Raw genomic sequence first — 25,591 nt, 5'->3', positions numbered from 1 at the left:
TTAATAATGGAACACTAGTCACTAATAATGTTTACATACTGCTTTACTCATTTCATATGTATTTACTGTTTCTATTCTACTGTATTTTAGTCAATCCGACATTGCATTTTAGTGAATCCGACATTGCTCGTCCTAATATTTATATATTTCTTAAATTCATTATTTTACTTTTAGATTTGTGTGTATTGTTGTGAATTGTTAGATATTACTGCACTGTTGGAGCTAGGAACACAAGCATTTTGCTACATCCACAGTAACATCTGCTAAATATGTGTATGTGACCAATACAATTTGATTTGATTTGAAAATATGGCCATGAATGTCTTACTCATTTTAAGATTGAATGTTACATTAGTTTGTAAGATAGCTTTGACTTTAGGCAATTTATTTACTGTATTACAAAAAAAATATTGAATTGTGTTTGTTTGACAACACAACCAAGTATCAATTTTTAAAAGAGCTGTTTCTTCTGCTTGGATAGTTGCATCTGAGCCAGTGACTCAGTGGCGAACAGTCATTCAGGGTAGAGCACCAACTGTTTGGACATCCACCAGTTTAAATGTTTTTCATGTAATTCTGGCATTAATTTGTGTCTGATATCAGTTTAGCAAACAATGTAAAAAATAAAAATATAGTTGACAACCAACCACAATTCAATATCACTAAATATCATCACATGTTAAATAAACCAGAGCTTGAAACACATTGGTTAATTTGCTTTGTTAAACCTACCCTTTGGAATGACTTCGATAGCAACAGTGAATCTATTTGTTTGGAAGTGGAGATCTCTAAACAATTATTCTCATGATAGTATATTGGTAATAATCAGTGACAAATATCATAGCAGGGCTTGATTAAAACCCAGAATGGGAAACCATAGGGTAACTATAGATAAATGATCCAGTAGGAGGTGCTGCCCAGTGTATTGTTTTTTTCTGATAGTGGATATAATAGTGGATATGTTGAAGATCTGACATTGTTTTAAAGGTACAAATTCAACATATTTTACACAAGGTTTGTCTATGTTGAAATTGGGTTACCGTGATGATGTATAGCATGTTACTGTACAGCCGCTGCATTCCAATTTAGGCTTTATCAGTCAAATCTGCCATTTTCAACCCGTATATGGCTACGAGTGTAAAGGGCTATGATTAATTTGAATGAAAAGACAGTGAGTATATCGGAGAGTACATATATCAAAACTAATCCTTACCTGGAGAGTTGGCCAGAGATGCATGGAACACAGAAAAATTTATCAAGGCATACGAGGCCAGAAAGAAGTTTGAAATGATGGGAGCAATGACATTCAGCTCAGCTAAGGGGAGAAATCACAAATAAAACTATAAATAGACTGATACATGAGTGACAGGGAAAGAATGAAGTGGATCTTTTCAAGCATTTTGTACACTGTAGTATTCTGTTTGTTGGCCAGTTTGGAAACTATAATGACTTCATTATCCATAATGCTCAATAATGTACAAAAAACCTACCAATAAGAATGAAGGCCAGACCAATACAGAAGGTGAGGACATAGCCCCGTAAAGGTTCATTGTTCTTTCCATATCCCTTAGCAAAGACATGGAGGCCTGGGTAGATGTTGTCCTTGCACAAAGCCTAAACAGCCACACATACACATTGAGATACCAAATCCAAGCATATAAAGAAAGGAAAGGTCTAACATCCAATTCAATTGACAGGACATACTGTATACTCGTTTTTGACATAATATTGGATATCTAAAATAATGTCTAAGGGGCGGTTTCCCGGACACAGATTAAGCCGTTTACGTGTCTTTTTGTTGAGCAAAACTTTTTGTGGAATGTACTACGCTGCGTACAGACCCCCGCACACTCAAGGTCGTCGAGATATATAGAGTTTCCTTGTAGGCCTATTTGACGGTAAACTGTGAAGCGAGCTGTAGCCTATTGCCTGTTTCTGAGTCTTTTATTAAAGAATGTGAAACAATGTTGTGTTTATTTGCTGCTTTTCATTAAATCATGTAGCTGTTCTTTAGGCTATGGGCAGAATATAATATTTTGTAGCATAGGCTACCGAATTTATGACAATAAACAGTTCATGTGAAAAAGGCAGATATTTGGTTGTTTCAGTTGAAAAAATACTCTTTGTCACATGACAATAGCAATAGCAACATTATGATTTTAGAGACACAAAGTAACAATAGCCTCTGTGATTAAAGGGATCGGAGTCCATCTACTATTGGGCTCTCACCATCATCATCATTATTTACATCATTCAAATTCACCAAATCAGTTTGTTTACAAGCCCACTAGGCTACTCATTTGTTTTCATTAAAAGTCCTGAATGATAGATAGGAAAATACCGTTGGGTGTTTGCCTAGGCTATCTTACACAATTGCACACAATAGCCTTCAGTGTCCAATCCGACGCACAGAAACATATGAAAACATTAACTCATTACCTTGATGCTTTCTTTGTTACATATTGTAGACCCTGCAGCAAATCAAGCAGATAATCAACGTAACTGTTTTTGCATCGCATGCTATCTCACAACAGCTGTTTGTCACTTGACTGTCATTCAGAAAAATATTTCCTGGATCAGCTGATGATGGTTGACAATAACACTAGGTCCTAACTAAACAGCTGGATACCACATCTAACAAGCAGGTGAATTAGCCTACCCATAGCCTATTGAAGAACCACGCAAGTGTGGTGACTTTCGGTAAAAGCATTCGATTTTGCAATTGCATACATCATTTTGGATTTGTGTGCCCATATAAACTGTTTTCACGGCATGGCTCAAATTATCATTATGAACATTTGATAAAGCGGTGCTGCCATTAATAGCGCACCATCTCATAGACTCAGCAAGACTTTTGTCCAACTGATGCTCCATAAGGGGTCAATGGGTTTCTTATTGTATTCATGATTGATTCGAATGAAGCTTTTAGAACATTCACACTTTGCTTACTGGTCAATCATCTCACAGTCATCTGGACACTTTCATATGTGCAGTGCAGGTCAGTTATATTTTTGTCTCCTTTTCATATCGAAAAAATGGTAGCTTATTGATCACAGAGCGACCAGCCAGCTGTCACATTTTTATTTATTTATTTGATACAATATTCTGCCCGTATGAACAAATGTATATACAGTATATTCTCCATTGGCATGCTTTTAGGTCCAGGCCCAATCTGTGTCTGGGAAACCGTCCCTAAAAATGTACTCCTCGAAAATACTCGAAACATAACAAATACTGAAGGAGGGTTCTCACCTGGAATACTTTTGGGGCACTGACGAGAGAGGCCAGGGCTGATGACAGCGTGGCCGAGAAAATACCAGCAGTGATCAGAGGTCCAAACCCAGACACCAAACTCATGACCTAGCCAACAACAAGCCTAGACGTTACTTCACTAGTTGGCACCTTCAATGATATCAGGCAACACACACATTCTCTCACGAACTGAGATTAAACTACAGTTATTGAAAAGATTGAAATGCAAAAACAAAGGTCATGTTATAGAGGGTACCATAGGGGTGCTAAGCCATTAGTGGTAGTGGGGAGACCTCAAGGTCAAGGTACACCTCAAGGTATAAGAGCATGTCAGAGCATGTCAGAAAATACAAAAAGATTAGTACTAACCATGACCAATTTGTAAAAGGCTTGCAGTGTGTATTCATAAAAATAAAAAAAACAACAGCAAGGTGTATTGTTCAACTCTATGTCTGCTGTGCAAACCAATCGACAAGTGCCTTTGTCAGTAATGCCATGTAAGTGCACTTGGCTTTGGTACTGGGTAACCCTGTACCACTTGCCTATGATATCAGTGTCACAAAGAGGGTGGGTGCCTACGCACAGTGGTTGCTGTCAATGGTCTCATTCAAGACCTAGAGAATGCCTTGTGACTCACAACACAAGCACTATTATCCCAGCTCCCATTGTTTACCACTAACTAACACTGCAAGCCCCTACATCTATTGTCAAAAATTAAAGCAGAAAGGAGAATAGCGTAGTGAGGGAAATGCAGCTTCTGAACTGCCATGAGAGACAGAATAATTATTTGCAGCCCCATTTTATCACTAAATTGCCCAACACTAACCCAAATCAAATTCTCAGCGCTCCACATCAAACAACTACCATGGTGTTAAAGGATCATGTAAGGTTACCCTCTCTTTTATAAGGCTCTATGTCAGGTGACTATTTTAAAGAATAATTCCTTTTGGAAAAAAGCATATCTGAAAACATCAAAGCAGAGCATTGTGCTAGATTAGAGGTCAACTTTCAGCAGAGGTAGGAGACCTGCTTCTACCAGTAGTTCGAATGACAATCAGAATTGGGGTGGGGGTTATAATGCGTGAGACTATTTTAAAGGGGATGGTTCACCTAAATGACAAAATTACCTATTGGTTTTCTTCCTGACAGCGACCAGGTAAACAAAACCAAGTGTCTTACCTTGTCCATAAACTGCTTACAGGGTAAGGAAAACAATATGCAGTGTTGTAGTTTGGGTGAACTATCCCTTTAAGTTGTAGGCTCTCTGGCTAAACTTTGTTACATCATGTGAGGTTAGCCATTATTGGAGGTGTATGTTAATGTCAATGTTAAGATAATCCTACACATTACCCCAGGCCCAGACATACTTGGAAATCGTTCATAAGCCCAAACTTGCAGCCTCCTTCCTTACAAATCGAGAAGTCATAACCAAGTGTGCAGGCAGCATCCGTGCAGTTCAAGTCACTGACACTGGAGGTATCATTGTGATCGCCAGTGGCGTCTCTAAGGATACAAGATCCTGTAAGAAAGGATAAGAATATTAACTTGAATCTTCAATTAACTAATTGTGGAATTTTTTATTAATTTTAAACAGTGTACTCGTCTTGCTACTGTAACTTCATGTTAATTTTATAAAGAGAAAGATTACCAGTAGAAACAGTCACTGCCACATAAGTAATTCCAGTTATAAGGATGGCCAAAAGAGTGCCCTTTGGAATGGCTGACTGAGGATCCTAGGGGGACAGAACAACATATTTCTCAATGTTTTGTTGTGAATACATTAAAAACGCATGACAGTTTTTGCTCTATATTGAAAGTGCTCCATCATAAAAACTTCACTACTGACATGCACCCTTTCTAGGGATTATATTAACAGTGGACTAATGAACAAAATGCAAAAATGTAGTTTTCAAGTGTACAATAGTATTCCTTTAAAGGCCCAGTAAAGTCAAAAATGTGATTTTCCTGTGTTTCATATATATTACCACACTATGGAGGTTGAAATAATACTGTGAAATTGTGAAAATAATGATAATGCCCTTTTAGTGTAAGAGCTGTTTGAAAAGACCGCCTGAAATTTTTGCCTGTTTTGGTGTGATGGAGTTTTGGCCTGCCTGGTGACATCACCAGGCGGTAAATTAGTTATTTGACCAATAAGAAAAAGAGTTACCAACCTCTGCCAATAACAGTGAGTTTTCAGTTTCCTCCTCCCCACTCAGACCTAGGGTTGAGTGTACTTTAAAGTACTACTTAAGTAGTATTTTGGGGTAGCTGTACTTTTACTTCACTACATTCCTAAAGAAAATCATGTACTTTTTACTCCATACATTTTCTCTGACACCCAAAAGTACTTGTTACATTTTGAATTCTTAGCAGGACAGGACATTTTTTCAATTCATACACTTATCAAGAGAACACATGGACATCTCTACTGCCTCTGATCTGGCGGACTCACTAAACACAAATGCTTCATTTGTAAATTAATTATTAACAAGAAAAAGGTGCAGTCTGGTTTGCTTAATATAAGGATTTTGAAATGATTTATACTTTTACTTTTGATACTTAGGTACATTTTACCAATTTACCAACATTTTACCATATTTAAAACCAAATACTTTTAGACTTTTACTCAAGTAGTATTTTACTGGGTGACTTTCACTTTTACTTTAGTCATTTTCTTTTAAAGTATTTTACATTTACTCAAGTATGACAATTGGGTACTTTTTCCACCACTGAGTTGCAAAGCTACCGGTAATTTATCAATGTTACCAGAATCTTCAGTAATTAAGGGAAAATATATGGCAATCTATTGTAACTTTGGTAATTTATACTGGAATAACTTAAAACAAATGTATTCATATATAGTATTCTTTTTTTATATATCTGTGTCCATATTGTCCATGAGTTTCTAGTAGACAGACCATTTGGTCCAAGAGAAAATAGCCTAATTAATAAAAAAACATCTAAACAACAATTTTCAATTACTGTACCTCCGCAACTCATCCAACTATTTACTTTCCCCACAACTGCCACCAGTTTGACGCCAAAAAATGTACAAGAAAAACATTGGCATAGTAAAATAAATATAAAGGATATTAAATGCTGAAACCCTCATATCAAACACCAATAGTATTCACTAAGTTGATGGTTTATATTTAGGATAATGTTTTACAGCTTTGCCATTCTATTTTTTATATTCAAATCATCTTATTTAATTATTTCATATATTTTACATGTGATAAGTCCAGAGAGAGGGCCAGAGATAATTGCAGACACGTGATAAGTTTAATCAAGGTTCAATTTCAAAAAATAAAAAATAATCTACCTAAAAAGGGCCACTAGCAGTATTTTGATAGATAAAATCCTTGAAATATACTAAAATTCCGGGAGCTTACTGGTAAAGTTTCCAGTAAAATACCCCCCCTTTGCAACCCTACTCAGACCACTCACAGACAGTCTTTGCAAAATTCTTGGTTGAGAAATTGCTATCTGCTAAGAAGCTATTTTTGTTTCTTTTTGACCGTTTTAATTGAACACAATCACAATCACTGCATTGGACCTTTGAGAGAAGCCAATGTCTTACTGTAAGGTCTCCTGAGATGTTGGCACCTGCCAGGATGCCTGTTGCAGCCGGAAAGAAAATGGCAAACATGGAAAAGAACGTCTCGCCGTCTCGGAAATCCGGTCCCATGTTCTCCATCATGATAGCCGCTTCGGATGAAAAAGAACACAACGTGAGAATTTCATCTTGATTCAATGGGGGCAGTCGTAAGCCATTAAATATAATGCTAGCCTGTGTGCCAGTCTGTTTCCGCACTCTTGCCAACTCCTTATGGAATTGTCCTGCCAAAGATGTTTTCCTTGAAAATTACAATTAGGTAGGCAAAAGCACAAACAGATCTGAGATTAGATTAATGTAATGCATGTTCAACAGAAGGAGAATTACAATTTGGGATATGGAAATGAGTGCATAGTTGAACTATCAGACAAACCTTTGTAGCCAAAGAAGCCTTTGGGCTCTTTTGACTCCATGGTGATGACGGTTCCGATGAAATAGTTGAAGATGGCGGCCAAAAGAATGATCAATAACACAATCTGGGCCTGGAAGGGAAAGTTGGGTCATGAGTGGTACAGAGTTTCAACACGTTTATCTGCCAGAAGTTCCATAAAGTCACTACGACAAGAGTCTAAAGTAAAGCAAGGTTTCCTTGTGTAACTATGTGTGACAGTGCATTGCTCTGTGGGTCTTACCTTCGCCTCCCACTCCATCCCTGCCACTGAGATGCCCAGAAGCAGGATGACAGTGAGGGTGCCCACTATACGGACGTCATTGAGTTCATCTGTCATCAGGGCATCTACATCCTGTCAATCAGGAAACAATCACCCAGGGCTGTTACTGTTGTTGCTATGTAAAATGTCAACATGGCACACAGCGATCCAATCAACGTTCACTATACAGGCATATCAAATGTTCCTTACATTAAGCATCTCAACGACAGTTTCAGCAAAGCCCACAACATACATGGCCACAGCCACAGCATTAGCAAAGGCGAAGATGAGACCAATGGAGCCGCCAAATTCAGGGCCCAAACTCCTTGATATGAGGTAATATGCTCCACCTAAGATAAGATGAAGAATTACAGACGGGTTAGACCAGAAACACACTAGGGTTAGACCAGAATCACAATTCAAGCGTGTTAATGCTCAGCACACTATAACTGACTTTAAAGGTAATTTCCGATTGAGCTGACATTTTCTGCGTTTATTGTGAGTGTGATCTCCGCAAATGCAGGAACATTGCCTTTAAAATCCACAGTGTCAACAGCCAGGGGCGTCTGCCACCACAAAAATCTGAGAGGGCACAAATACGTAAGGATGGCTGGGGGGTGGTCTGAAACAGCTTTTTCCTGCAATCTAGAGCCATAATCATTATGATTAGTTCTATATAAAAAAATATTTATATTTTTCTGCATATCTAAGCATACCTCTTGAGCTGTTTGTATCCTCCTGACAGTAATTCTTTGCAAAAATGTACTAAATATGCTTCTCTGCTTCTCACATCTCTGAGGAAATCCGGGTAAAAGATTGAAAGGAATGTGAGTCTTTTTCAGTATGTTTAATTGCTTGCTTTTCTAGAAAAAGAAAGTCTACCAACCTTGCCCGCTACTTTAACTTGATCGATAGGCTGAAATGCTTTTGGTAACTAGTTATGAGGTTGGGAGATTGGGAACCTATCTGGGTTAGCTAAAGCCAACTTTATAAAATTGATAGGAGGCTGGTAGTATTACAGAAAAAAATAAAAATAAATTTAACACGACAAATCTGAGGGGGCACATGCCCTTCTGCACGGGCATGACACTTCTGTCGACAGTGCTCTACGGATTTAATCCCGGCATCATGAAGGATCCCAATGACTTTACCAAATTAATACTCCTTAAAATCTTTTCTAATACCTAATTTATATAATTCTGCTACGGGATCCTAATGCATTGTTAATATATTAGCATTTCATCAGGAATAAAGCTTTCCCTTACCTCCTCGCACAAACCCATTGGTTGCTATGGCTGAGGTGGAGAGTCCAGTGATGGTGGTTACAACTGTTGCCATCAGAATAATAACACATGTCAGACCTGTTAAAAAAGATGAGCAAATTATTTTTTAGTAGATAACTTTCTCATCATGCTTACAGGTAAAATCGATTGTGACAAAGGCCTGTAGGAATTTGTTTTACCTGACCTGGAAAAGTTAGCTAGTTATAGACCATGTTACTTGGCCCACTTGGTCAAAAAGCATAATAATAATATACCTTCAAGTATATAATTTTATGATAACAAACTTTACAACAAGGGGTGCGTTTATTTTGTGTCACCTGGTGCCCCAGGTGGGTGGAGATTTCACTTTAAGACCAATGGAATGGTCTAAAATGAACAAACCCCGAAAGGGGTTTTGGTGATGCAAAACTAACACGCCCAATGCTCAAGCAATACTATGACGTTTGAAACCTTAAATATTTTGGTCTTGATTGAACATGAGTCATCACCTACGTACCAATGCCTGCCTGTCCCACGATCCACGACATGCGAATAAAGAGCATCACACCCCAGATGTTCAACATGCAACGTATCTGAAAACACAGACACACAGGTGACAACATTCATGTTACCGACACATACTTCTATAGTGGGGGGAAACCATTAATTTGAAAGCTTGTTTTAAGATTTGTGTTGGATGTCTTTGATGGATTTACATTGATGTGCAATTCAATGATTCATCACAGAGCAATAAGGAGAACATGGTAGAGTTTGAATAGTTCTAAAATAAAAAAACGTGATGTTTAAGCCAGAGACAACAAAATGTTTAGATCCCAGACCCAGTTCTGGTCACACTAACCAGGACACCTTTGACCCAGCCAAACTTGATCGTTCCTCCCTTTGCTTGTTCCTTTGTTCCTTCTTTGGCTGCAGCCTCCTCAGCAAGAGTAGACTCCTCCCCAATAGGAAAGCCATCCTCATCCAATGGCTCCTGAAAAATCCCACACATAACAAATGCTGACAAACATTAAGGGCTAGATTCAATCCGATCGCCTATGATCATCTTAAAGGCAACGTTTCCGAGTCTGCGTTCGCTGCATATGTGACCAGATTCATGAAACTAGAGCCGTTTGATGGTCTAAAATATTTTTTTTATCAAAATGTGTTTTTTTGCAGAAATGCCTTGTGAACTTTCATGTGCCTTCATAACAAACTTGTATGCCATCTGTAAATACGAACACAATTGTTAAATTACGAGCCTTGTTGGTTAAGCCACAGAAAGAGTTTGCAACCTTCCCACTAGCCATGATTGGCTACGATATTGAGTGGCCTGGACATGCCGAGAAACAAGTTCAAATTGATCTGCCATAGAAGGCTTCTGTCTATTATTTTGAGCTCATCAGTCTGTGTTGGTAATCCTGTCGAACGCGGCTTTTAATTTTTTTTTATTGTGTAGTGGACCTGCATAAGTGTTGCTCTCCACTTTCTGGAGGATCAAGTTTTGAAATCAATGGAATTAGAGTATGATAGTTAAATAGATGGAGAACACACTTGTCTCCAGATTACATCTTCAAACTAACGGCAACCGTGGTATGGCATTCTTGACAGGGAGATGCGTCCATCATGCATGATGATGTATACACGTAAGATAGTTTAGCGTTAACTAGCTACATTTTCAGATATTACACGTTTCAAATTAGGGGTCACTTAGAAATGTCCTTGTTTTTGAGAAAAAAACAATTTTTTTGTTCATTAAAATAAACATAACATTTATCAGAAATACAGTGTAGACGTTGTTAATGTTGTAAATGACCATTGTAGCTGGAAACTGCAGATTCTTTATGGAATATCTACATATACGTACAGAGGTCCATTATCAGCAACCATCATTCCTGTGTTCCAATGGCACATTGTGTTAGCTAATCCAAGTTTATCATTTTAAAAGGCTAATTGATCATGAGAAAACCTTTTTGCAATTATGTTAGCACAGCTGAAAACTGTTCTTCTGATTAAAGAAACAATAAAACTGGCCTTCTTTAGACTGGTTGAGTATCTGGAGCATCAGCATTTGTGGGTTAGATTACAGGCTCAAAATTGCCAGAAACAAATAACTTTCTTATGAAACTTGTCAGTTTATTCTTGTTCTGAGAAATGAAGGCTATTCCATGCGAGAAATTGCCAAGAAACTGAAGATCTCATACAACTCTGTATGCTACTCCCTTCAAATAACAGCGCAAACTGTCTCTAACCAGAATAGAAAGAGGAGTGGGAGGCCCCGGTGCACAACTGAGCAAGAGGACAAGTACATTAGAGTGTCTAGTTTGAGAAACAGACGCCTCACAAGTCCTCAACTGGCAGCTTCATTAAATAGTACCCGCAAAACACCAGTCTCGACGTCAACAGTGAAGAGGCGACTCCGGGATGCTGGCCTTCTAGGCAGAGATGCAAAGAAAAAGCCATATCTCAGACTGGACAATAAAAATAAAAGATTAAGGTGGGGCCTCCCACTCCCACTCCACCGGGGCCTCCCACTCCCCTTTCTATAATTACAAAAGGGTTTTCTAATGTTCAATTAGCCTTTTAAAATGATAAACTTGGATTAGCTAACACAACGTGCCATTGGAACACAGGAGTGATGGTTGATAATAATGGGCCTCTGTACACCTATGTAGATATTCCATTAAAAATCAGCCATTTCCTGCTACAATAGTAATTTACAATACAACATTAACAATGTCTACACTGCATTTCTGATCAATTTGATGTTATTTTAATGTACAAAAAATTTGCTTTTCTTTCAAGAACAAGGACATTTCTAAGTGACCCCAAACTTTTGAACGGTAGTGTATATACTGTATGTTTTTGGAATGCTTGTTCAAATCGTCGCAGGGAACGGAGGGTGGATTGGGGCGGTTTATCTGGTCTCCTAGCCTCAACCTTAATTTAAGAGTCTAAAAATGGGTATAGCAATTATAGTTTGCCCCTTTAAAGTACAATTCAGTTCCATTTGTGCAATACAATGCAATATTCAAATTCAACTTCCGTTGGCACTAATATCACTCCATATCACGCTTGGGAAGTTTTTGTTTCCTCTGCAAATGGAAATGGAACCTTTGACATGCAGGTATGCATGTACAGTTGAAGTCGGAAGTTTACATAGACCTTAGCGAAATACATTTAAACTCAGTTTTTCACAATTCCTGACATTTAATCCATGTAAAAATTCCTTGTTTTAGGTCAGTTAGGATCACCACTTTATTTTAAGATTGTGAAATGTCAGAATAATAGCAGAGAGAATGATTTATTTCAGCTTTTACTTCTTTCATCACATTCCCAGTGGGTCAGAAGTTTACATACACTCAATTAGTGTTTGGTAGCATTGCCTTTAAATTGTTTAACTTGGGTCAAATATTTTGGGTAGCCTTCCACAAGCTTCCCACAATAAGTTGGGTGAATTTTGGCCCATTCCTCCTGACAGAGGTGGTGTAAGCTTTAACTTCCTGACTGATGTAATGAGATGTTGCTTCAATATATCCACATAAATCTCCTGCCTCATGATGCCATCTATTTCGTGAAGTGCACCAGTCCCTCCTGCAGCAAAGCACCCCCACAACATGATGCTGCCACCCCCGTGCTTCACGGTTGGGATGGTGTTCTTCGGCTTGCAAGCCCCCTCCCTTTTTCCTCCAAACATAACGATGGTCATTATGGCCAAACAATTCTATTTTTGTTTCATCAGACCAGAGGACATTTCTCCAAAAAGTACAATCTTTGTCCCCATGTGCAGTTGCAAACCGTAGTCTGTCTTTTTTTATGGCGGTTTTGGAGCAGTGTCTTCTTCCTTGCTGAGCGGCCTTTCAGGTTATGTCGATATAGGTCTCGTTTTACTGTGGATATAGATACTTTTGTACCTGTTTTCTCCAGCATCTTCACAAGGTCCTTTGCTGTTGTTCTGAGATTGATTTGCACTTTTCGCACCCAAGTACGTTCATCTCTAGGAGACAGAACGCGTCTCCTTCCTGAGTGGTATGACGGCTGCGTGGTCCCTTGGTGTTTATGCTTGCGCACTATAGTTTGTACAGATGAACGTGGTACCTTCAGATGTTTGGAAATTGCTCCCAAGGATGAACCAGACTTGTGGAGGTCTAAAAAATGTTTTCTGAGGTCTTGGCTGATTTCTTTTGATTTTCCCATGATGTCAAGCAAAGAGGCACTGGGTTTGAAGGTAGGCCTTGAAAAAAACATTGTTGGAAAAATTACTTGTGTCATTCACAAAGTAGATGTCCTAACCGACTTGCCAAAACTACAGTTTGTTAACAAGACATTTGAGGAGTGGTTGAAAAACGTGTTTTAATGACTCCAACCTAAGTGTATGTAAACTTCCGACTTCTACTGTATACATAAACATTGTGTAATATCTAGAATATTAGATATAGAAGGCCTAGAACCTGTGGTTTGAATAGATGTTACAATATTTCGGCCTGTGGGCTGGACTGATGTATCTACTCTGTCCTCCATTACTAGTGACCTGCCCCCATGAGAGGCATGTGAGTGATCCAACAGGATAGCGTGGCTATAAAGTGTTAGAGACCAGAGACTGGGACACTGGACCATTGAGTACAGGGAAGGGAGAGAGAACCACGGCAGCATTGTTTGTTGGTGGCTGCAAAGGCTGTCAGTTGCCAAGAGTAGCCGGTGATCAGGGTTTGGGCATGGTCAGAGAGAGCATTGTCTGAGCAAAATGTGTGGGTCATGCCCCTGATGTCACGCTGTCCATTCAAAGGACTGCAAAGGAGAAGAAATGTCCCTGTGGAAGGGAATGCTGTGATTGTGACAGACGAGGTCACTTCAGCTTAGCATAGACACATTACACTGGCAGTTGTGATACAGCATCGATGGACTGGCCATAGGGCGTTCTGGCAATTTTTTTGTGTGTCTGTCTAAATGTAGATTTTTTTGGTGCAGAATGACTATTATTTGGGTAATAACGAGGGGCCTCATGGAAAACAATGGGCCGGGTGGGGGCCTCTAGGAAAAAAATGGACCAGTGTGTTATAAATGCACAGGTTGATTTTAGGTCCCAGTCTGTTCCTGTGGTACAGTGTCACTAAGGCTGAATGTAAGGATGAACTATAGATTTACATACAGTGCTTTCAGAAAGTATTCATACCCCTTGACCTATTCCATATTTTGTTGTGTTACACCCTGAACTCATCATTTTTCTCACCCATCTACACAATATACCCCCGTGTTTTTAGACTTTTTTATACACTTGGCACCAATATAGGCTATCTCGAGGCGTGTGCTATCAATCCCCACCTGTCTGGTAAATAGCGATGTAGTGGCGCGTCAAAACAGAAGGTGGTAGCAGGTTACATACCTTGTCAAGCTCATCGTGTAGCTCCGAAAGAGTTGGCCGTATCAACTTATCTCCAAGAGGCGCTTCTGTTTGTCGGTAGAAATCGATGTTTGGGACAGCATCAATTGTGTTATGGCCAAATGTTCGCATATAATACGTATTTGAGTGGGTATCTGAAATGTTAGTATGACCGCTTGCGGACGAACGATGGCTGCCCGTGCTCCTGACAGTGTCGCCATTCTGAGCCACATCAGATGCGTCCGTCCCTATTCCACCTGAATCAAGAAACTTGACTACGCTAAATCTCCCTTTGGCCTCCTCTCCACCTGCCGACCCCTTACTACCAGCCATACCCGTAGTTCCATCAGTCCCTCCTGACGTGCGCTCTCCAGATGTGACGGGTCCTAACTCCGTTACCTCTGTCACCTGAAACCTGCTTTGCCCTGAACCCGCTGTCTTGAGAGCTGGTTTCTGACCTGAAGGTGATGACATGTCCACTGAGTAGTATAATCTGTATAATCAGATGTATTGCAGAAAATTGTTTTAAATAGGACCATTTAAATTCCTTCCTTCAGCAACGTATGCATCAGTACTCAAGCTGCGCCGTGTGCATCTATCTACCCAATCCACGCTCTCCTGTTCTGGACCCCAACAGTGATGCCTTGAGTGTGGGTCGAATGTTCTGAGAAATTAGCAACTCTGAGTACGTCACTCGCCAACACAAGGTCTAGAGGTCGCAGGGCAGCGTCAGGGAGCAAACAGGCAAATTTGTCCATGCGCTTTTCGTGTGCGCTTTTCAACCGCAGACACCCCACTAAGATTATTAGCTTTGAATGTAAGTGAAATTAATATTTTATTGTCCTGTATAGTTGTTCATTCACAGAACTCTAAAGTCAGGCAACTATTTAACTATTGATTTCAATAAAAAACAAGTGCTACATTGTAAACCTTACTATAACTCCCTAACTCATGAAATAAATTGAGTCGTGGCTACTCAAACATCTCCAACTGTCTGTAGAAATCAAATCATATAAGTGGTACTCACTCAGATGTCAATAAAAAATGTTAGCACTTAATTTTTTGTGAGGAATGTTAATAAATATAACTATAACTTTATTTATCTTTGTTCTGCTAATCTAAAGTTATAACATTTTTGCAAGTTAGGATTATTTAATAGTTTAAAGTCAATTTAACATTTATTCAAAAAGTTGTTCTTACTTAATTCTATTGTTTTACGTCTTCATCATTATAAGTAAAGTATTAGTTAGACACATTAATATTTGAGTAAAACACACTTGATTTAATTTTGTTGTGCTGATACGCAAATTATGAATACTTAATAATGTTATGTTCTTGCAACAACTTCCCTCGTTTTAATAGAGGACTGTGGGTAAATACATTTTTTTGACTTTATGATACTTTTACTCAATGTTGTATGCATGTTTGAAGAAAGATAACTATATTTCTAAAATAGTATTAAACAGTTTGTTGCGCTATGAGGTGTAATGGATCATGATGAACGGATATCAAAACCGTTGGGAAAGTTGACGTTCAATAATGAGACAGACAAGCCACTATCAACAAGGATGTGCACCACTTTTAATGACAGAGGATATTGCAGGATCCTACAATGCTTACAGCTCTACCTCCAATTACTGCTTGAGGAGTGAGCACTGTGCTCAACAATGCCTGCAAGGTGAGTTCAAATTACAAATCGTCAAATACATAAAACAATGTTAAACATTAAGACACGGCCACTGAAAAATACTAATCACAAATGCTTACTTGACTTCTTCACAAATGTACAATACTTGAAGAAAATTAGTAATGAAGGTTAATAATTTAAGTAGAAGGGACCCTAAATGTGTATGTTTTAGACAACAAATATTAATGTTCAAGTAACTTCAATCGTTATAATTCAGAATACATAATGCAAATTAGTGTACAAAAGTTAATAAAACAAAAAAAGTTACAACTTACAACTTAAAAAGATAACCATAAGGAATATTTTGAGTTGGGTTGCTCGAATGGTTCTAGGCAATCGCTTTCCACAAACATTTTTAGTTAGCAGAACTAATTACGTTTTACAGTGTAGACAGATATACATAGTATTTATTTATGTAGAATTATTGAGTTAAATAAAAAGGTTTATAGTTCATGACCTCCGTTCAATAATTATGAGATATACTCAATAAAAACAAAGGTATCTTACAAGCCCCACACTCTCAAATACTCATGCATTCATATTCAGACCCAGTCAATGGAACACAATGTTGTCAGTACTGCAACCATATTAGCATAGTGAACAACAACAGTCTTTCACTGTCTGGTACTTGATGATTGTGAATAGAAAAGCTCTCCATACAATGATTCTATAAAACAAAAGTAAGGACTCTATTTTTATTTAGCCAACTGAAAAATAAGGTAAGGGGGAAGATGACTGTGTAGGCTAATAATACTGTAATAACAATGCAAGTCGATCATTGCAGGTAAATTGATTGAAAAACCGCCATCATGTTTCTGAAACAAACAGAGGGCAGTGTCCATTTAAGAATTGTATTAATGTTTCAATACTTTAACATTTCAGGATTATAATGTTTCAATCAATTGCTTGTAAGAATAGCTTTGAGTTGTCCTCAATTTACTTTTACTTACTAAAATAGATTTTCTGTTTCTGAAGCTGAACTCTGGACATTATATCCCTTAGCATCATACATCAATTTAGAAGAAAAAAATTCAGTGAAAAGTGATGCCTCTTAGCAAGTGTGTCTGTCCATCGAGTCCACAACGGCACAGTACCAGTATTTGTCTATACTAGATACCACCATGTCCAACCCTCTGAGTGAACAATGTGGCAGCTCAGACAATTTCAATCATGGTCAGAAGTGTAGAAATGCTTTGTCCAAGTGGAAGCGACCCCAGAAGTATCATCATGACAATTTAGGTTGCTGTCTGTAGTCCTGAAACTCATAATACATGATTTTGAGGTGAGAAGGACTGCTTTGCAGGACTGCATGGTTGGTTAAGTGGTGACAATAGATGTACATCGCCTCCTACTATGACCAACAAAGTGGTTGCTTACTGCCACCTAATGGACGAACATGGACAAGACTGAAGGAACCCAAGCAGTCTGACAGGATACTCTTATAAGGGTTGGTATTTACATTTACATTTAAGTCATTTAGCAGACGCTCTTATCCAGAGCGACTTACAAATTGGTGCATTCACCTTATGATATTCACGATAAGGATCTGTATAATTACTTTTAGACACATATTCAATTCTGCAACCACAAAGAGCTCATTACATAAGAGTCAACTATTTCAAGCTGTTTAAAGAAAAGAACATTGGGGAATGACATTTCCTTACATATTTATTGAGGGAATAGCTGACTCCATTCCAAATGTTCCCCTATTCTCTTAGGGAGGCTGGTACAGTTGGCGAGCTGTGACCACTGAACTGTTGTACCTGGAAAAGTGAGAGGCGTTGTGAGCCTCGAGGCCTGTCTGTGTTGCACTGAATGCAGAGTGCTCTAATACCCCACCTCTGTCCTGGCCATGACACAGATACACACAGCCCTCGAAACACAGGCTTTCCTCCTGTGGCCCATGAGGAACCTCAGCCAGTGCCTCATTCTGCCCAGGGAGGGATAAACAATATATAGAATAACTTCCATATTCCCCAGAGGAAACTGTATACCTTATGCTCCTGTCTGCTACGCACATATCCATAAAAAATATGTTTAAGGAAAAATACATCCTACTCAATATTTTTAAAGGTAGAGTTAAATAATGACTTTGCAACACTTAATTATATGCTCTGTGAGAATAACGTCAGGAAGTCTACTGATACTAAGTTTTTCACATGTATTTTAATATAATATTTTAGGTTACAAAAAATATAGAATTTTACAAATTGTAACACATTTGACTTCTTACCTTTCACAATGTAAGGAATTTCAATAAATAACAATGTTGTTGTTTTTTATTATGGAGAGGAAATGATGGCCTCAGAAATGATGCCCTCAGCTTTAGCGAGAGTCTCTGGTTCTTCATATCTTGCTTCCATAGAGTTTAGGGATCATTGGATGTTTACTGGAGAACTCTGGGGCATGAGAAAATAAATCCATTAGAAAAACATATAATAACATTATGAGAATGCGTCGCACAGGAAATTTCTCATTATCACACATTTTGTTTTGTACTGAGTGCGCTCTATTTTTGAAAACTTTAAATAACAATGGTGATGTTTGAGCTTATGGGTTTATAATATATTTGATCAGCAAAAAAAGAAACGTCCTCTCACTGTCAACTGCGTTTATTTTCAGCAAACTAAACATGTGTAAATATTTGTATGAACATAACAAGATTTAACAAATGAGACAAACTGAACAAGTTCCACAGACATGTGACTAACAAATGGAATAATGTGTCCCTGAACAAAGGGGGGGTTAAAATCAAAAGTAACAGTCAGTATCTGGTGTGGCCACCAGCTGCATTAAGTACTGCAGTGCATCTCCTCCTCATGGACTGCACCAGATTTGCCAGTTCTTGCTGTGAGATGTTACCCCACTCTTCCACCAAGGCACCTGCAAGTTCCCGGACATTTCTGGGGGGAATGACCTTAGCCCTCACCCTCCGATCCAACAGGTCCCAGACGTGCTCAATGGGATTGAGATCCGGGCTCTTCGCTGGCCATGGCAGAACACTGACATTCCTGTCTTGCAGGAAATCACGCACAGAACGAGCAGAATGGTTGGTGGCATTGTCATGCTGGAGGATCATGTCAGGATGAGCCTGCAGGAAGGGTATCACATGAGGGAGGAGGATGTCTTCCCTGTAATGACAACAAGCTTAGTCCGATGATGCTGTGACACACCGTCCCAGACCATGACGGACCCTCCACCTCCAAATCGATCCCGCTCCAGAGTACAGGCCTCAGTGTAACGCTCATTCCTTCAACGCGAATCCAACCATCACCCCTGGTGAGACAAAACCGTGACTCGTCAGAGAAGAACACTTTTTGCCAGTCCTGTCTGATCCAGTGACGGGTGGTTTGTGCCCATAGGCGACATTGTTGCCGGTGATGTCTGGTGAGGACCTACCTTACTACAGGCCTACAAGCCCTCAGTCCAGCTTATTGCGTACAGTCTGAACACTGACGGAGGAATTGTGCATTCCTTGTGTAACTCGGGCAGATGTTGCCATTCTGTACCTGTCCAGCAGGTGTGATGTCCGGATGTACCGATCCTGTGCCAGTGTTGTTACATGTGGTCTGCCACTGCGAGGACAATCAGCTGTCCGTCCTGTAGCTCTGTCTTAGGCATCTCACAGTATGGACATTGCAATTTATTGCCCTGGCCACATCTGCCGTCCTCATGCCTCCTTGCAGCATGCCAAAGGCATGTTCACGCAGATGAGCAGGGACCCTGGACATCTTTCTTTTGGTGTTTTTCATTGTCAGTAGAAAGGCCTCTTTAGTGTTCTAAGTTGTCATAACTGTGACCTTAATTGCCTACCGTCTGTAAGCTGTTCCACAGGTGCATGTTAATTAATTGTTTATGGTTCATTGAACAAGCATGGGAAAATGTGTGATATGCACACCTCTTGGAGGGAATGCAACACTCTGCTACACTCAACTCCCCGTGGAGTGAAAGAGGTATGTGACTGCAGGTGCAGGTAAGGATGTCAGAGACAGAATATATTACCGTTTACAGGGAATTTATTTCCTTCACATGGTAATTTGGGGAAAATGGGCTGGACAGAACCAAAGAAAAGAAAGTAAAAGTTAGAGCCCCCTCTCCTACCCACAACTTACCTAACTAGCACCAACTGGCACACTAACCAAAATACAGGGGATGGTCCGCCCAGGTCTTACCTAGTGTGCATAGACATAGTACGGCTATATGTATGCCCGCAGGCCCCTTCCCCCCTGGGAACAAATGAAACAGAATAATACAAACTTAAAGTGAACAATTTCACTAATCAAAAACAATGGCATACACAAACGTCAGCAGGACCAGCTACAAAATACTTTACAAAAATATACAGACCAACAACAAAACACATGACATACCCAGACGCTCTAGCTGATAAACAAACAATACAGGACATACCCAGAAGCGCTCTCCCCTAACAAAGGAACACTGGCTTATATCCAGCTGCAGAAGGAGTTTGTAATTGCCGACAGCTGTATCCCCCAACGAGAGGGCGGGATCAGACCTCCAATCATTGATGGGGCTGACCAATCAGCTGCTTCGAATCCAGGAAGCCATTTCCTGAAATACACATACAAACAAACCCAAAACACAGAAACTGGGGAACCTAACAATGAAGATCTGTGAAGTTATTTTTGGATTTTTACGAATTATCTTTGAAAGACAGTGTCCTGAAAAAGGGATGTTTCTTCTTTTGCTGAGTTTACATGTCTCAAGACATCTTAAGACACATTTTAAAAACATGTCTTGAGACACAGCCGGTGTCTCAAGACACTCGATGCCATGTTTTGAGACATTTTGTGTGTCTTCAAGACATGTCTCAAGACACTAATGTGAAATAGTGCTATGTCTTGAGACATTTTCTGTATGTCTTCAAGACATGTAATGTGAAATTAAGGCTATGTCAGACATGATGTTTTAATAATTTATTTAACAGTATTTAACTGGGAGTGGCTCCTAATCTGGGACCGGACCTTTAGTTCTTTTAAATTTTTCTTGCAGTAATTTTCTCATGCTGAAACTGGATTAGATACATAGTTAAATGCCAAAAATATATTATTCGCAATGTTACGAAGCAGTGAACAACAACCATAACATCAATAGCCACTACAATGTTAAAACATGATTTTGTCATGAGTTCAGTACCATTTGCTTGATTTTGTGTACCCATGACTATTGTGTAGCATGTTAGCGACGCTAATCAGAAAGCATTAGTTAGCTTGCTATCCTAGCAAGCTCTAGACCAATGGAAACTAATGTAAACCTGCTGGCTAACGTTACTAGCTAGATGATCAGTGGTGACAGTGAAGTCCCTCTGAGATTCAAGGCTCTAAGTGTCATCGTGCAGAAATAGCAACGAAAATACTGTTTGATGAGCAAGCTAAGTTAGCTAGCAAGGTTCACCAGTTATCAAAGAGAATGCTAGCTAGCTTTGCATGCATGGCAGTGTTGTCAAAGATGGTTAAGTTAGACCGTCTCATGTGTTGTGTCAGCTAACTACACTGCTCAAAAAAATAAAGGGAACACTTAAACAACACAATGTAACTCCAAGTCAATCACACTTCTGTGAAATCAAACTGTCCACTTAGGAAGCAACACTGATTGACAATAAATTTCACATGCTGTTGTGCAAATGGAATAGACAAAAGGTGGAAATTATAGGCAATTACCAAGACACCCCCAAAAAAGGAGTGATTCTGCAGGTGGTGACCACAGACCACTTCTCAGTTCCTATGCTTCCTGGCTGATGTTTTGGTCACTTTTGAATGCTGGCGGTGCTCTCACTCTAGTGGTAGCATGAGACGGAGTCTACAACCCACACAAGTGGCTCAGGTAGTGCAGTTCATCCAGGATGGCACATCAATGCGAGCTGTGGCAAAAAGGTTTGCTGTGTCTGTCAGCGTAGTGTCCAGAGCATGGAGGCGCTACCAGGAGACAGGCCAGTACATCAGGAGACGTGGAGGAGGCCGTAGGAGGGCAACAACTCAGCAGCAGGACCGCTACCTCCGCCTTTGTGCAAGGACGTGCACTGCCAGAGCCCTGCAAAATGACCTCCAGCAGGCCACAAATGTGCATGTGTCTGCTCAAACGGTCATAAACAGACTCCATGAGGGTGGTATGAGGGCCCGACGTCCACAGGTGGGGGTTGTGCTTACAGCCCAACACCGTGCAGGACGTTTGGCATTTGCCAGAGAACACCAAGATTGGCAAATTCGCCACTGGCGCCCTGTGCTCTTCACAGATGAAAGCAGGTTCACACTGAGCACATGAGCACATGTGACAGACGTGACAGAGTCTGGAGACGCCGTGGAGAACGTTCTGCTGCCTGCAACATCCTCCAGCATGACCGGTTTGGTGATGGGTCAGTCATGGTGTGGGGTGGCATTTCTTTGTGGGGCCGCACAGCCCTCCATGTGCTCGCCAGAGGTAGCCTGACTGCCATTAGGTACCGAGATGAGATCCTCAGACCCCTTGTGAGACCATATGCTGACACATGCACATTTGTGGCCTGCTGGAGGTCATTTTGCAGGGCTCTGGCAGTGCACGTCCTTGCACAAAGGCGGAGGTAGCGGTCCTGCTGCTGAGTTGTTGCCCTCCTACGGCCTCCTCCATGTCTCCTGATGTACTGGCCTGTCTCCTGGTAGCGCCTCCATGCTCTGGACACTACGCTGACAGACACAGCAAACCTTTTTGCCACAGCTCGCATTGATGTGCCATCCTGGATGAACTGCACTACCTGAGCCACTTGTGTGGGTTGTAGACTCCGTCTCATGCTACCACTAGAGTGAGAGCACCGCCAGCATTCAAAAGTGACCAAAACATCAGCCAGGAAGCATAGGAACTGAGAAGTGGTCTGTGGTCACCACCTGCAGAATCACTCCTTTTTTGGGGGTGTCTTGGTAATTGCCTATAATTTCCACCTTTTGTCTATTCCATTTGCACAACAGCATGTGAAATTTATTGTCAATCAGTGTTGCTTCCTAAGTGGACAGTTTGATTTCACAGAAGTGTGATTGACTTGGAGTTACATTGTGTTGTTTAAGTGTTCCCTTTATTTTTTTGAGCAGTGTATATTACAACCAGGACGGACTGTTCTATGGGACGCAAAAACGCAGGCAAATACACAGATGAAGCTCTCATGCAATGCAATTATCTTTTATTAGCTGTAGTTAATAACAGTACACATACATTCACATAGGTTTGAGGGAGTGTTGTAAGATGTAAAGTAACTAGCTAGACAGTTAGCTAGATGTGTTAACGTTAGCTAGATGTGTCATCATCCCCATTATAATAACGATTGTTTTGAGATAAAAAAATGTATGCACATGTTGATGCTTTGGGGAAAATCAACCATACAACCCAGCCTGGTCTCATAGAGTAGACGTAACATAGTAAACATACATCTGGGACACTCAAATGTGTATGATGTGTTACTTTTGGTATGGTTGCATAAGTCAGGAGGTTACTTAAGACCAATAATTAAAGGAGGGTGTTTGGTTGGGGTAGATGGATGGATCAGTGGGCATATAACACAAACCAACAAATGACATTAGCATTTTAGCTAATTTGCAACTACTTAGGCCTACTACCTTTAAGCTACTTTGTAACTACTTAGCATGTATGCTAATCCATCCCCTAACCCTAACCTTAACCCTTTACCCCTAGCCCATTAGCCACCTAGCGAACATTAGTGTTTGCCACAACAAATTGGAATTCGTAACATATATCTTCAGCAAATTCATACCATTTTGTGCAAATTGTAATTCGGAACATATCATAGGAATTGTAATTCCTAACATATCACACAAAATGCATGATGGACATCCACAAATTAATACATACTGTACCATATGAAACGTAACATATCATACTAATTGGAGTGTCCTGGATTTACTTTTACTATTTTACCTGTGAGTCCAGGTTGTACGACCACTATTTGTCAATTAACCTAGCTCTTGTGCTCATGTGAACTCTCCAGCCTGCCAGCACAAAAAAAAAGTGAACCCCTGTGCGCTTCTGCAGGGGAAAAAAACATTATAAAAGGGATTGCCCCATTAACCATTATTTTCCTATATGAACAATGTGACACTTCAGGACATGCTGGAGTTTGTAAAATGATCAAAGAGAGCACAATGTGCAGGTGTAGGCTTAACACTAGGTCAATAGCTGCAACAAGTCAAAGGTGCACGAAAAGTAATTGAACCCAGAAATAAAGCATGCAGAAATTGATTTCGCCTCCATCCATGGAAGACGGAAATTTACTTCAGAATAGAATTGTTCTCGGCCCGACACAAGGTAGGTAACCAAAGAACCTCTAGGCCTTAATCTTGTTATTGCCACATTTATGGCTTTATGGACGTTTTCCCTCTGGGTGTGGTCTTGAGCCAAACGGGATCCTCCAAACAGACAGAAATGTTATCCAGAAATGACCCAATTGGACAGAAAGGGGCACACCCATGAGCAAAAGCATGTTATACTGTAAGGGTTTCTATGGTTTCATTAGATATAAATATATTGATGAATGTTATCATAAGCTAAATGCACAGTATATGAACCAGATATGTAATATTTCTCTCATGGTCTCTGTCTTTATTTGAGCCGAGTCTTGGTCTCGATACACAGGGTCTGGTCTGGGTGTTGATAGTTCTGGTATTGACTTGGATATGAATCATGCAGCCAACATTCAAGCCCAAATTTGACAATTTCCATACTGTACATGATAGCTCCTGATGTTTACACTAGTCAACTAGGCATGTTTTTCTACTTGCTGTATGTTCAAAAAGGGTGCCCAATTACTATCAAATGCAGGGTAAAGGATGGACAGAAATGTTTTCTTAAGTCTATGAACCTGTCACACAACCATGACAGTAGTGAGGTGAGTTTTAGGTTATGAATAGAGCGTATTATGTTGCTCTATTCACATTGTTTGGATGATTCATGATACACAGAATTAGGTTCCCTGTAATTTAAAATCTTTCTAAGATGACCAAAAACTGTTATGCCTGTGTATCCCGTACCAGTATTTTATTATGTAATGACTGAACTTAAAATGCTTTTGGTGGCCTACCATGGTCCCTGACGTCTACGCATTCATCGCCGCCTGCACGATCTGTGCGCAGAGTAAAACTCATCGGCAAGCTCCGGCTGGTCTCCTTCAACCACTTCCTGTCCCTCACCGTCTCTGGTCACACATATCCCTGGACTTCGTCACTGGTCTTCCCTGGAGATGACTTTTCGCTGCCTGGTCTCCGCCAACCCCACCACCTGGAGCCAGCAACTAGTATGGGTTGAGTACGCCCGCAACACCCTCCCCTGCTCTGCCACTGGTCTCTTGCCTTTTGAGTGTTACCTGGGATATCAGCCCCCGCTCTGCCCGGAGCAAGAGGTAGAGGTCGGCATACCCTCTGCCCAGATGTTTATCCGTCGCTGTCGCCGGACCTGGAAGAGAGCTCGTCAGCTCTTCTCTAGACCACCTCCAGGTATCGATGACAGACGGACCGCCACCGGACCCTGGCTCCCCCCCCCCCCCCCCCCTGTTTTAACGTCCCTTTCCCCATCTCCAAGATTCTTAGCCCCTCTGCTGTTCATCTTCTTTTGCCCCGCTTCCACGCTCTCAGCGGAGATGACTTGAAGTGTCAGGTTTCAGACCCCACATTTGCATAGGGAGTGATGTTTCACATTTTCTGGCCTATCCAGACAAAGAATTGATTTGTTCTTCCTCTGAACTCCTGT

General features: G+C 40.3%; 1 protein-coding gene across 1 annotated transcript in view; it reads right to left on the bottom strand.

The window, feature by feature from the left end:
• Nucleotides 1-14,830, bottom strand: part of LOC139575075 (solute carrier family 12 member 2-like) — a 35,542-nt gene extending 20,712 nt beyond the window's left edge. Inside the window, exons 1-13 of the mRNA XM_071400058.1 lie at nucleotides 14,164-14,830; nucleotides 9,643-9,774; nucleotides 9,301-9,376; nucleotides 8,787-8,882; nucleotides 7,732-7,871; nucleotides 7,504-7,614; nucleotides 7,245-7,353; nucleotides 6,836-6,963; nucleotides 4,901-4,985; nucleotides 4,620-4,771; nucleotides 3,253-3,360; nucleotides 1,491-1,614; nucleotides 1,214-1,315 (exon numbers count right to left, since the gene is read on the bottom strand). Coding sequence (XP_071256159.1) covers nucleotides 1,214-1,315; nucleotides 1,491-1,614; nucleotides 3,253-3,360; nucleotides 4,620-4,771; nucleotides 4,901-4,985; nucleotides 6,836-6,963; nucleotides 7,245-7,353; nucleotides 7,504-7,614; nucleotides 7,732-7,871; nucleotides 8,787-8,882; nucleotides 9,301-9,376; nucleotides 9,643-9,774; nucleotides 14,164-14,634 — 1,834 coding nt within the window. The 5' untranslated portion in view covers nucleotides 14,635-14,830. The remainder of the gene's footprint in view (nucleotides 1-1,213; nucleotides 1,316-1,490; nucleotides 1,615-3,252; nucleotides 3,361-4,619; nucleotides 4,772-4,900; nucleotides 4,986-6,835; nucleotides 6,964-7,244; nucleotides 7,354-7,503; nucleotides 7,615-7,731; nucleotides 7,872-8,786; nucleotides 8,883-9,300; nucleotides 9,377-9,642; nucleotides 9,775-14,163) is intronic.
• Nucleotides 14,831-25,591: the final 10,761 nt, after the last annotated feature.

The sequence above is a fragment of the Salvelinus alpinus genome, chromosome 5 (assembly GCF_045679555.1).
Source record: "Salvelinus alpinus chromosome 5, SLU_Salpinus.1, whole genome shotgun sequence".
NCBI classification, from domain to species: Eukaryota; Metazoa; Chordata; class Actinopteri; order Salmoniformes; family Salmonidae; genus Salvelinus; species Salvelinus alpinus.
The sequence above is the reverse complement of the archived record's forward strand: the minus strand, read 5'-3'. Positions and strand labels throughout refer to the sequence as shown.